Genomic DNA, 14,016 nt, shown 5'->3' on the forward strand with positions numbered 1-14,016 from the left:
GGATTTGAAACACAAGGGGCGAAGCACCCAAGTTAAGCCGGGGGGATCAGATACGACAAGTGAAATGTAACGAATGCTGACTTATCCAACTTTTCTTTTCAATCCTCGAATTAAATTCAAAAAGTAACGGAAGAATTTTCGCAATACTAATTTCAGCGTAGCCGGAGCTCAAAATTCAAAGAATTCACAACATTTTAATTCAAGCGGAATGAATAATTTCTGAGTTATATAAATATGAGTTGTTATTCCACAACAGTGTATTCATACGATGCGGTTGATGCACGTAAACAGAACGCTTGAATGCCCGTGTACCTATGTGATGAGCAACAAAACGAGCAAAAGTACTCGGCTTGTATGAACTGATACGAGAAAAAAATATGCGACGTGAAAAGAGTTACGTGTATCGCAAGTGGCTCGGTCGGCGGCCTGTGGGCGCACCAATACCTGCTATTCTTTTACTGAAAAATTCGCGACTGTTCTAGAGTTTGTAATGCTATCCAGTTTATACCTAACTAACATCTTTTAATCTTTCATTTTTATAACGGTATTGAGAATTGCAGCGCTGTTTGCTGAAATTAATGTCCCTACTGATTTTATCCTCAAATCCTGAAGGGATTATTTCGTAATGTTCGTTATCGGGACTCAAGTATCTGCCAACTGGTCACATTAACTGAAAGTAACTTTGACGCTTCATTAGATAATCTGTTTATTACGACTGAGTTCCGTAAGTAGGCGAGTGTAAAAAAGTCGATCTTCGCGATATCTTAAAATTTAACTCAATAGAGCTTCGCCTACTAAGATAACTTATCTACTTACAATTTTCCTAAGTCTATCTGGAAAAGGCTTTTCTTTGGACAATTTGTTAAAATGATTATTAACTCGTGTTAAAAATTTAGCAGACCATTAGCCTCTTGATGAATTGCCTTTCAAAAGAAGACTTAAAATATTGTAAGAGCCTCTGTAAAGAGAGGCGGAATAGGCGAGGCGTTTAAACTTAATTTCAAGAAAATCAGTAAATGATTAATTTATTTCAAGCTGAGAATAAAATATGTAAATGCCCTGGAATATGTTTTTAAGGACACTGTCAACGTCAAGGAGAATTGTATTTGTACTATTTTCGAATAGCAACTATGAATACCAATAAAATCGAATTCTTAAGATAACGTTTACGAAAACATACAAAGACACGCGTTTACACCGTAAATTCAGTTATTTAGAACACGTAACGTTATGAATTTATTTCGACGATACACGGAGAATATATGAAAAGTGACAGTTTGCTTCCTTTTGTGAATACGAAGCCAAAAACAGACAGTTGACATGTTGAAGATATGCCAGAAATAAAGTACCATTATTTGGGGAAAGGGTGAAACAATGTATTGAATGCAGTAACATTCATGAAATATTAAACTAGCTTTATAACACCGTAACTTTGTAACATGTTGATACTAATACTATTAAGTTTTGTCACTGATCCGAACATTGTTGTAATCTTCACTCATATTTAACCAAATCAAAATAGTGTCAAAGTACTGGATCATCATATCTGTAATAACATGTCTGTGTTTGTTTTAGGAATATGAATACAAACAATGTTCGTACTAGGATTTAGTACGTCTTAACACTCGTGGAAACGTCTGGGTGTCTGCTGTATGTATCTAATCCTACTAAATATAATACAAGCTATTATGCACAAATATCAATGAACTAAAAACTTTCAAACAACAATTCGTGTACGGATACTAAAAGAAAACGTGTAAGAGCATAGGTACATAAAGATTAATTTAAATTGTTTACTGTGGGAATAAAGATAAACCGAACTTTGATTTATATTTCAGCAAGTTTTCTCTCGTATAATAATAATGAAGTTTTGTAACTGCGGGTTACGCGTTATTACGTCATTAACAGACTGCAACACAAATTACGGGCGGCGCGAACAGCCGGCTACCTCTTAAGAATTTCACGTCGAACCAGATTTCCCAAGCGAGTTGTACGTACAAACTGCAACTTCACTGAAACACTTTACCTTAAAACTTTTGATAAATCCCACTCGACATGTGTTTAGGTAATGTATTTTGGCACTTTATTACAAGCAATAAATTTGTAAAAAATATCAGTTTAACACATATTTCCTATAATAATTTAATCGATCTCTGAATTGTGTCGTGTTATTATTACACTAGGATCCAACATATTTCCATTATCACCGTTGAATCTGCGTGCTATTCAGACATTGTACCGCGAACAAAGCCCTGAATTTGTCAATAGGCACAAATCCAGCATAATTGTTAGTAATTAGCGCTGTAATAGCTTGATACTAGGATTATCTAGTGTGCATTTAACTCAACTATCACGTAGCACGGGCTCTCATAGCCACGCGGGACACGTACGCGCCATCCAATAATTCCAATAATTATTAAATTATTATGTTATTATACACCCCGTAATCGTATTATTGTAGAGTACAGTTTATATTGTGATGCTAACCACCAAATATTGTATTGTAATTAAGTACTGATTAATTGGGACAATAGTTGGTGTTGACGACGCGATGGCGAAGAGGTTGCATATACTTAGGGTCTTGTAGAGAGGGTCGTAAATTCAATCATTGCGGGTGCTTGGCTTATATTGCCGGTTTGGAAATTGCTTACTGATCATCGATTCTCAATTGAGTTTGTTACACTTAATTTACAGCAAACATACGATAAAACAATTAGGTTCCGAGTGGAGCTTAGATCGTTATTATAAGTACTTAAGTCAACAATTTCATGAGCATCTCATATTAATTTGTTTATTTTACCTTATTTATTGTTTTCATTAAAATTAATACAAACAGACATGTAAAGTTTATCTTTCCATCGTCAAAGTTATTGCAGTATAATATTTGGTATGAGTCGATTTTATCGAGGAAAATCAATTTCAATGTTTAAAAGTTTCACGTGTACTTCGCACGGAGGTAGATCACTTGGTGAACTGTTTTGTGAATATTTACATATACAATTTAACTTTTTATCACCTTCGTTTCTTGTTATTGCAGTTAGGCTGATTTATCAGAGATATATTATATTTGTAGTGATAGAAGATCTTCAACAGGGAATGCATTAAATCGGTCTCGAAATATGGTGAACGTTTTGCTTTGCATTCATAGCAGTACACAATGAGTAGAATTCCATTCCATTACGTATGAGATGACATAGGTTCGCACAAATCACAGAGGACATCCGAGGGTCAAGGGACCAATTTGACGACCTCATATCACAGTTAACGTTATTAGACGAATACACGAGCAATTTTCATATTAATCATGTATGTAATTTTCAGAATGCCCGGATTTTACATTATTGAATTACAGTAAAATAAAGATTAACGACAATTTTATTTTAATTTTTGACTTAATAAAAGGCAGTCTGAAGTCTACAGTATCTTAACGACCAATCTTTATTAATTTATTGAAATAATATTAATTTGTTAACCGGTTATCAGTGGGCGTTATAATTTGATCAGCTGAATACCGCTAGGTGTAATTCAGTGCGTCAATTACATCTGAAGTGTTGACCGGCTAGGATCGATCGACAAAGCATTGTTCCCGTCATCAGTCGCCGGCCCATGGTGGTACTTGTCCACTTGTACCTCAATATCGGGACAAATTCCACTCTAATTATATTACGCATCACTTGTGACAGTTAGAAAACAAAACGAGTATTACAACGCCCCGAGGGCCCTTAACACTTAAAGTTTTAGTTCAGCATTTTCTTTTTTCATATTTTATTTTATCTCAGTAAGAATAAGCATAAGTACAAAAGTGTCGCAAAAAGAAGACATGGAAACTTGTATATATTTAAACATGTCGCGTCGTATGTTTCGTATACTTACGTGACGTAAGAATAATGCTCAACCGCTTAGTGTATGTAGGTAGTGCCTACCTACACCTGTTCCCATTTTTGTAACATAGCGTACGAATGTCTGTGATCACTTTATGATGATACTGGCAAGCTTCGAAAGCATTTGTGCAGCAATAAGAACTTAAAGTTCCTCTAAACATAAAAGATAAATTAACGAATGCCTATTTATAGTAAATCATATTTTCTCAAAAACATTTTCAAGCAAACATTATTTCTGAAACACGAAGATTGCGTGACTAAGGCACATCTCGAATACCTCAATCTTGAAAAATAATTTCGGATATAATGCTCCTCAAACAATGTTTCTGATCCGAAGAAACAAGCCTCAGCAACTATTTCGCGCCAGTCTGCACTGACAAAGGTAATATTTGCGGAGCTATGCTTTTATGAATACCTGATACTTTGCGTTTTATAGCTTCACTAAAATAATAATGTTAAATAAATTATGTATTTGCTTTTAAAAAGATTTTGAGCGAGCTTTTACTGATATCTTCTGCTAATGGAAGGTACATTGTTTTACAACTAAAAGTAAATAAATGTAAAACAAACATTTTATTTCGAAGAAACGTAATATATGAAAATTCTCGCTGTATACATGTCGTTATAAATTGGATAACAAAGGGCACAAGAATTCAAACACAGAAAAGATCAAATACGAGTTTGTCATGCACGATAGACTTTGTACGGTTCTTGGAAATGAAAAATTCTGCATCAAACAAAACGTAAACTTAGAAATAGAAGCTCGCATCTGCCAGTTAATCTAATAATCTTCATCTGGCTCCATTGATGCAGGTCCTCATGTGCCTTGCATTTGAATTTTTCCGAAACTATTCGTCCGCATTCGGTTTGTCCCTAGGAGTCTGAATTGGGTCATGTCAATCATTTCCCTTCACAGTGAATGCTACCTGATGTCCAATATCGCATGGTGACCTGAAAACGTAATTACTATATTAATTAGGAAAATTGTTTCATTAAAATTAATCTGCTCGTTGTAATCTCTGAATTGAATTAGTGTGTTTTAATCCGTATTTCAAACACGTGTTACCTACACTGTTTCTAGTAGTAATGGGATTTTTCATTTGTTACAGATTTGTTCCAGTTTCAGTTCTCTCACTTCTAAATCAAACATGGTAAGTTGAAAACAGACTACACAAATCAAATATAACCTTTGTTTTATTAAGCTGTTGCCACAGATGTAACATATAGATATATACTAGTTAATAACAAAAATCTTTTGAAATAATAGTACAGATATTGCGTGGAATCGCATCAAATAGTATTCAATATTTATATAAATTATTTGTCAACAGAAACCCAATTTGACCTTTTTCATCAATCGCAACAAAGAACTTAAGAAATAAAGTAGAAAACTTTTAATAATATTAGTTTTTCTTTAATGCTCTTATTTTTCTATTGTATCTTAAATTGAATCTTATTAATTATTTATAAGCATTATTGTATGTGAGTCATAAATATGATGTATCTACAACCACATAGGTAATCTTAATTTTCTATTGTTTACGAACATGATATTCTTTTGTTAGTATATTTGAAAGGAATCTCTTACAATAGATATATTATTAGATCTATTCTTCCATATTCTTTTATATGCTTAGGCTATTATAACATAGTATCTGATTGAGATCATATTATTATCCATTTAGTAGTGGATTTGTATATGCTAAGTTCAAAACAACAGAAAAGTTTAGGCAGTTTGATACATCCAAACCGCAATAAACCCTTTGAAATGCATTCACAAAACATATTTATGCATGAGCCAATAATCATCAATTTTAAAACAGACTGCATTGAAACCAATTGATAGTCCATTTTGCGTTGATGATCCAATCAAATTACCATCAGCCTCCACGGGATTGTTTCGGGGTGAAAATGAGTCCGTGAATATAAAGTAAGGTATATTCGTATATGCCTACGTACTTTGGGGCCGTCCCTTCGAAATTGCGGATCAAATAGTATCGAGATATCGGGAGGAAATACCGTTTGGTGCAGACTTCCTGAGCGGAGCGACGGTGTCAATATTTGTACCGTACCGATTTCTGTGACACTTGTTGCATTCCGTTTCACAGCGTTCTTCGGCGCGCAAAATGACGTAAACATGATTTTGGTGGAATGACTACGAGTGTATATCGTAACGAGCTCCGAGGTGCAGTTAAAATTTAGAAATTTAGTAAATTTTGATGTATAGCTTATATTAAGAACAGTATGAGCTTAATAAAGGATGTTTATACTTAATACAAGGTCACCTACAGCTAAGACAAGGTCGCCCATAGCTGAGAAATGACACATGAGCCATGTAAGTCAACAGATGTAATCAGAAAGGGACTCTGTTTGTGTAAGAAAGTGGGCCGTACGACGCATCCTCACGGGCTTATCTTAGGAAATATATTGCGGCCCACGGCCACTGACCATTCACAAATACTGACTTAGCGAAACATCTAAGAGTCTCCATTGACAAGGATTATACTTTGCACAAGTTATAGTGCCTCCATTTTTTATACGGTTATCTGAAACTAGGAGTGTTTCGACCTCAAATAAAAATAGCAATTTGTCATAAAGAATTCAGTCGATACTTTTGGTAAGGTCAGCATCGAAACTCGCTGAAAACATTTCAATTTACCAAACCTCAGCGTTATACTTAATGATCAAACTTACTTATGAGTCTAGTTAGAAACTGGATTATTTTGTAGTTCGCAATAGTTTGGCAGCTATTGAATTTATTTTGGTTCATTTGTTTTTAGTTTATGTTATTTCAATTATTTTCTAAGACTAGGTATTTATGTTGCCAGCTTTAGTACATACACATTTTGAGTGTACAATATTTTGTTCGGAAATATGTAAATGATCTGTCCATATTGTTTTACATAGGCACACATTGACACAACGGGTACCTAATAATCGATAATTCGATATTAATATACATTGCCCTATGTTATCATAGTATAATAATGAAAACTTGACTTTTGTAGCAAAATTATATACCTAAAAAAAATACGATTCTTATACGACGATTTAAATAACTTAATAGATTTCTGAGTATCGATCCAAACCAAACTAAGCGTTTGTTAATAAACATGTCTATGATAGTGAACATAATAACATTAACCAATAAATCAACATAACAACACATCACTTAATTATGATTTGATATACATATGTTTATAGAAATGTTTTGATAACTAGGCGCATAATTTTGATTCTGAAATCGTTAACGCAGATTAATAACGGCGACCACTAAAATTGCGGATATTGGGAAATGACGGTAATAACAACAGTTAGTATTATTAAATTGAATAGCAACGGGAATGTTAGAGCAATAAATATATCTTAGAACGAAATTAATCGACTATAAAGTTCAGGAAGAAGCTTGTAAAATTTAAGTGGGCGCACTTTCAGTTTTATCGGAAATTGGCTGAAGCTTCAGGCTACAGCATTCGTGCCAAAGTTGTGGCGGTCATTTTACAGAGGAGCGGATAGCAATCTCCGCGGAAGCGTCCAGTTCAGCTGCCACACAATATACCTCGGAGGTACGCTCTGATGGCGGGAAACAAACCTTCATTGTTCGCAAACTATCACTGGCTATTCAATCCAGATATAATATCAACTCTGTACTTTAACAATACCTATAGACCTTAACCTACTTAATCCTTTATTTATACTTTGATCCTTGAGTTTTCCTTAATTGCGCAATAGCTCGCAAATCTTGTAACAAGGTTTTACTCTGAGCCTGCTAGGTGCTAAAAAGGAATAAACGTATAGGAACTAGCAGACTTACCTGTACTTTATACAGAGTCAAATGAAGGAGAACTTATTGCATAGTTATTTCGCTCGTGAATACCATAGTTCTTCCTCTTTCAGTAGTTGCATATTTTTCCAGTTATCATACTCGTATTTTCCCTTTGTACAATTGTTTCGTTTTGCATGATACGTATGTGTGTATAATGTGATTTCATTGTGCTACATTACCATCTGCACCTGCTGCAGCGAGCACCTCTCGTATTACTCAAATTATCTTTATTCTCCACTTCTACATTTTGTTTCAAAAAAGCTCGTCTGTTTCATACAAAAATATCATATTCATTGCCTTAACCGTTTTATCCTAAAATTACATCTCATACAACTGCTATATTATTTTGAAGACTAATTTAATGATGGTCGTTATGCACTGTTCAGTGTAAATAGCTACTAATTATATTGTGCTTTTAGCTGTCCGACGAGTGTTTATCGCGGAGGGACAGGTGGGCGAACCATAAACACTGCAAGTTTGTTGAGTTGTTGGAACAGATCCTACGTAAATAGAGTTGTCCCGTTTAGTTACGACATAGCGAACCTCGACTCGGCAGCACGATGACAAATTACAGACACTTGGAACCAGGGCACAGCGTTTGATTTGCGACACGACTAAGCGAAACATCGCCCACAAATGGCTGGTAGTACTCACTAACGATTCCCTATTGCACGAATCCTTGAATATCGTTTAAAATTAGCAAAAAATATTTTAGTGAAGAATTTCCATTTATCATTCCTTTCGTGCATTGTTTGTTTTATTTAAAAGCTCCTGTCATTTACACAAAAACGACGGAACTGACGTGGGGATTTTTCTACTTTTCTGAATTGACGTCATCCAAAAGCTAACCCAGTTGATGTCGAAAATAGTTTTTCATTTATACTTCTTTGTGCTTTTAAAGGGCAAAATCTATAAAGTGGTAATTTCTTCGCATCAAACAGACGTCTGTCTGATGGCTGTTTGAATAGGTACTTACATAATACTTGAGTAAGTACTTGCATTAACGGAAACTTCATCTTTCCCAGTTTTCCTTTCTCATCCTTTTAAAACATCTTTACGGCAATGTTATTTCTTTATGTTCTCGCTTTGGTATAGATAATACTATGTTTGGCAAATGGAAGGTTTTAATAAGAGCTGTGAGATGAGCTAATCTTATGGCAGACAAATATCCGACGTCACCTAAAGCCGATAAGTAACGCGGACCCGCTCGCGCCTGCAATCGCGTCCAATAAAACTCGTAAATGTACCTAAAGCTCTTTTTTTTTTTATTTACTTTTGATTTACAATATACTTACTTTTACTCAATATTACCTACAGATTATTTTCCCTTCACAAAAATATTAAGGGTTACGTATTTCTTTCACTTTCGAAGTATTCAGCTACGTACTTGGGTATTTTCAATCATTTGATAATTTTGATTGGGTAACTGTGTTCCCGGGGTTGAGATTTAAAAGAGTTTGGGTAACTCGATGAGTACGAGCGTATTTTATTTCTGCAAACAATATAAAATGAAATCAATATTCATTTTAAAATTATGGGTTCTGGAACGAAAAGATTTTAATATAAATATACTAAAATTTAAATCCTGTGATGAATATACTCTTTATTCATAAAAAATTACAGCTTCGTAGTACCCACTACAGTCGTATACAATGTTTAAATTAAAATATCGCGGAAATACCAGTAAAAGCGCACCTTTGTGCTGGCATATTTATTTTGACAGGTCCATTTCTCTTTTGCAAATAAATAACTGAAATTCCATCAAAGTGTTGTGGAAAGAGCCTTCAAAACTTCGTTATCTACGCGGAGATACGACTTTTTTTAAATAAAGTTGTATTTTTTCATTTAATCCTTTAGAATGTTTTTGATTACCTATCTGGCAACTAAGAGGTTGTATCAAACTATAATAGACTTTAATTAAAGAACACTTTCCTCAGATAATTGTTGAAATTGGAAATAGTAACGACGACTTGTAAGGTTTTTGTTCAAATAGTCTACAATACTGGGTGGCTGAATGAATAGCCTTGTGTTCGGGTAAGACGAGACGCTGTAAAAGGAAATCTGATTGAAGAATTAACAACAAAGTCTCGTAACGTAATTACGAATTTGGATCAGAGGTTACTGTTGCCGCCGCTGAGGTCGGGTTAGAGGGGCTCCGGTTTTAAAACGCAGTGGTTAAGCAGATGAGGGGCGTGATAGGAATAAATGTGAACTTGTGAATATTTATGAGTTCACCTTCCAAAATGCACACGAGGCTCTGGTGTGCGCAGTGTGGCTGACTCAAAGTCAAAGGAACTGATCGCTCATGCTAGTTCACAGGGCTTAAATTTTAATATTCAAACATGTTGTAAGAAATATAGAAGGTACTTAGAAGTTTTCTTGCCTCGATATTGAGTGTAGCTATATCAACGATTGCTGTAGATTTAAGATTATTTTATTATGTTCCACGAGATATTACTATCTAAACGTGAAGCAGGTACAGATTGCAAATCCTCTCTAAATAGTTTCTGTCCCGATCGATTTGTTTTTTGTATTTAGGTACGAGAGAAACAATAGATACAGGAACAGGCTTAGCACAAATTGAAACATAAATAAGGTAGGTGGTACACAAGATATAGGTTTGACCTAGATTAGGGTCTGTATGTAGCAAACATGTTGTTTTAGTATTGATGCCGTATGGTAGAATGCCATACCTACCATTGTTTATATCCGTAATTTTCTATTTCAATGCTCTCGTATGTTTTTCTATGGATTTTCAATACCTACTAAGCTAGTGTAATTGATCAACATATTATTTACCATTTGATTTTTCGCTAGCTAAGGATTTTTGATGCCCCGATACAGCAAAATCCGGCTAGGTGATAAGCAAAATTCTGCATTTTTACTGAAGTTTAAAATCCAATAGCCCTAGTGTCGGATTTTGCCTTAATTCCACCTGACTGCCATACCTTACACTACTACTACTTACTACAAAAAAGAAAGTCAATACAGCATTATTATCAGACCTTCTATGATGTCGTGGTAAACAAGCTATTTGTCGCAGATGTGGTGGGCTCTCTGGTGCGCTGTGGTGGTGGCGGGAGGCGCCGGCGTGGCGGCTGCACCAGCTCCCGACTCCCTGTCACCCCTCGACATGGCACAGATGGATTCCTCCTCGCCTGATGACGTAAGTACCCATGCCAAGCAAGAAGAGGCATGAAAATGCAACTGAGGTTTGCTCAAAAGGTCTTTAATTTTTACTCTACGCGCCTGTCATTTAATGCACGAAAATAGTCCGCTGCTCGCAACGGAAAATACCCTCGTGATCTATTTTTCCTGGAAGATTAATGTGTATTTAAACAAATGCAATAACCCTTCGTTGTGGTATACATAGGTTTTAAAGGACATAAATCTGATTCACCAGATAAAATGCGATGAAGTCAATGTTAGCATGACGAATATTTACAGATTTAAGATTACAATTGTGTCAGTCAATTTGTCAATAACTGCTATTGACCTTTATTAAAAACTGTTATAATTTATTTTTGTGGTAGGTATCATAAAAATCTTAAACATAGAGCTTTTTTGGGAGTTAGGAAGACATTAAGATAGTCATATGGTACGCTAGCAGTCTTGTGTAACCAACCTTATACATAGTTTCATAAGACTGGGTACGTAAAATGTTTTGACGCACAAAATTGGAGTTGGGCGTTAGTTTCAGGCAGTTGTGACGCGACTGTTTACATGCGAAACCAATTAGTAGCCGAGTTAGTTTGAGTTAAACCACACATTTGTAACAACTCTACTACTTTGTCCGACACGAGATTCTTTACGTTCATATGAATCTATGTTTACAAATAAGTATCAAGTAGAAATTTACAATTCCGAAATAGCATTGTATTTGTGAAATATTTCTGACTTCAGTGCGTATTTTCAAGAGCCGAGGGCAAACAGAAAAAGCCGAGAAACTTTTTTTACAAAATTTCTGTATGCCGTGCTCGCATGGTGGAAAATTGGCGGATCCGCCGGGAACGAACGTTGAACAGAAAGAAAATATCTATATTGCGAATTTGTTCCACATTCGATTGTGTCAACATCTCTCTCTTCACGCTTGTTTAACCACAGCACTTTTGATTTTTAGGGTCAATTCCCACTGAAAGAGCAGCGGCCGGCAGCGGCCGTAAGAGCACGGAAAATGTAAGAGCGCGGCGCGGCGCGGCCCAGCGCGGCGCCGCGCGGCCCGCCGCGCTCGCGCTCAATCCCTTGCATTTACGGCCGCTGCCGGCCGCTGCCGGCCGCTGCTCTTTCAGTGGGAATTGACCCTTAAAGAAGTAAACAATACATTTTACAGGATTGTTTATAATAGAAAATGTAGATATAGAAGAAATTTAGACTTTTTTACGAAACTTACAAATTAATTGAGAAAAAAAATTAAATCTGTCAATAGCTCTTCACCATGTCACTATTTCCCTATCCAATCATATTGATGTTTGTGCAGGAGAGCCTCGGCTACGCGATGTCGCCGATGGCTGCGCGCTACTCCGCCGGCGCACCCTGGCTGTACCTACTCGCTGACGTGCCCCGGGACTCACAGGTAACACCTTCCTTCTTATACTATGCTTACGGAAATTGGTTCATCGAGGTTTGCATCACCTCGCTAAAATTACGTGCTTAATATTCCATGCACAAAATATATTTTTCATCCAGAAGCTAATGTGAAAGCAATTCATAAAATTCTCTGATAAAATTAAGAAAAATAGGGTCGCCACTCATTTAAATGAAAATTCCTTGACTTAAAAAGAAAATTTTCCTAAAACTTGTTTGTGTAAACAAGCGTTCATATTACCATAACTCGATGAAAATCTCTTTTAAAGTTTTCTTTGTCAAGACGAAAAGGTCTATAATTAGTAAAATAAATTACGCCCTCAATTTGGGATCTGCCGTGTCCACTGGCGATCGATAATCGTTAAAGGTGTCCGATAAACCGAATTTCACAGTAAAAATTTTAATTTGCGAAATTAATGAAGAATTTCTCTGGAACTCGAAGCTATAACTGCATTTATGTAAATTATCACCTTTGGATTACCTACTCCAAAGTTCATATGAAAATGTTCTCAAAAAGTTTTGAGGGCATTATTTATTAAGTTATTGATATGCTATTTGCGGTTAAACCGTGGGAGTTACGTTTCACCACAGATAATATTATGATCGTTGTACTCGGACAGTGGTCCCGCTTGGCGCAAACTGTATAGTGTATACTAGTCGTTACGTTAAACGATGCGTACCATTTAATTACGAATACCTGAACGTTAACTTTTATATGTACGCTAGGGCCCACTTTATTTGCTTTGTGACACCATTTAAGCTTTTGTTGCTTGTCGTCTAGTAAGTTGTAAACTTATTTTGAACGCGTCTCAACATTAATGACAATTGGCCGCAGCCTCGGTTTAACTCTCGCTGTAATTACTTTGACAAACAAACTTTTTAGGCAAGCTTTTGGTTACAATAAAACTGTAATAAGATCATGAAAACTTGCCGAATTAAACGTTCCACAAAAAAAAAAAAACTGTAAATGGAAACACGCTATAAAACTCTACTACGACATGATAGAATTTCATTTGTTTTTCGGAGTTTGTTGTCTTTTGCTTGCTTTTGTCATGAACTTTTGAAAGCTGCGAGGCCGAGGAGATGTACAGTGAATATAAACATGAGTGTATAACGAAGGTGGCAAGTAGCGGTGCGGAGATGCGCACACGCCGCTCGTTCTCCGTGAACCCCGCGGTCGAGCTGTTGCAGCGAGGAGCCTACAACAACTACATCGAAAGAGTCCGACAGGACAACAGGAACTTCTTAGACAAAGTCGGAAAGCGAGGTTAGAGTACTAACTTATTTAATTAAACCAAAAAAATATGAGATATGCACGACTTTTAGCAATAGAATCAAAGATGTAGATCTATCTATGTATGTAGATAGAAAGTACTTAGGAAAAATTTGATATTTCTGTGTAAGAAAATGTGCATATGCACACCATGCATGGAGCATGAACCATCATAAAAATCGTTTCCAAGTAAATATGATATTAATATACCTTCTCTCTTTTGTAGGAGCCTGGAGAAATCAGAACTGAAGACATGCATAGAATCCAGCTGCCGCAGCCGTCCCTGTCATTGACATGTAACCGCTTCTAAAGTTACCAGTATAGATTTGTACAAAATTTACCCTTGTTATTTGCAACTAAGCACGTTTATGTATGACATCTGTTGAGAGCAAAATAAAGATAATTCTTTTATAAATAGCTGTTTAATTTTAATAGACTCTGATTATCTACTT

At 35.8% G+C, this 14,016-nt stretch overlaps 1 protein-coding gene across 3 annotated transcripts in view; it reads left to right on the forward strand.

The window, feature by feature from the left end:
- LOC124643442 (diuretic hormone 45) overlaps positions 1–14,016 on the forward strand; it is a 42,629-nt gene that overhangs the window by 22,807 nt on the left and 5,806 nt on the right. For 2 of the 3 annotated variants that reach the window (XM_047182433.1, XM_047182441.1), the window contains exons 2-4: positions 4,991–5,032; positions 10,751–10,873; positions 12,185–12,280. In XM_047182433.1, coding sequence (XP_047038389.1) covers positions 5,030–5,032; positions 10,751–10,873; positions 12,185–12,280 — 222 coding nt within the window. In that variant the 5' untranslated portion in view covers positions 4,991–5,029. Of the gene's footprint in view, positions 1–4,990; positions 5,033–10,750; positions 10,874–12,184; positions 12,281–13,410; positions 13,559–13,790; positions 13,980–14,016 lie in introns of those variants that run through there. The other variant, XM_047182448.1, reaches the window with a different exon arrangement.

The sequence above is a fragment of the Helicoverpa zea genome, chromosome 2, assembly GCF_022581195.2.
Source record: "Helicoverpa zea isolate HzStark_Cry1AcR chromosome 2, ilHelZeax1.1, whole genome shotgun sequence".
NCBI classification, from domain to species: Eukaryota; Metazoa; Arthropoda; class Insecta; order Lepidoptera; family Noctuidae; genus Helicoverpa; species Helicoverpa zea.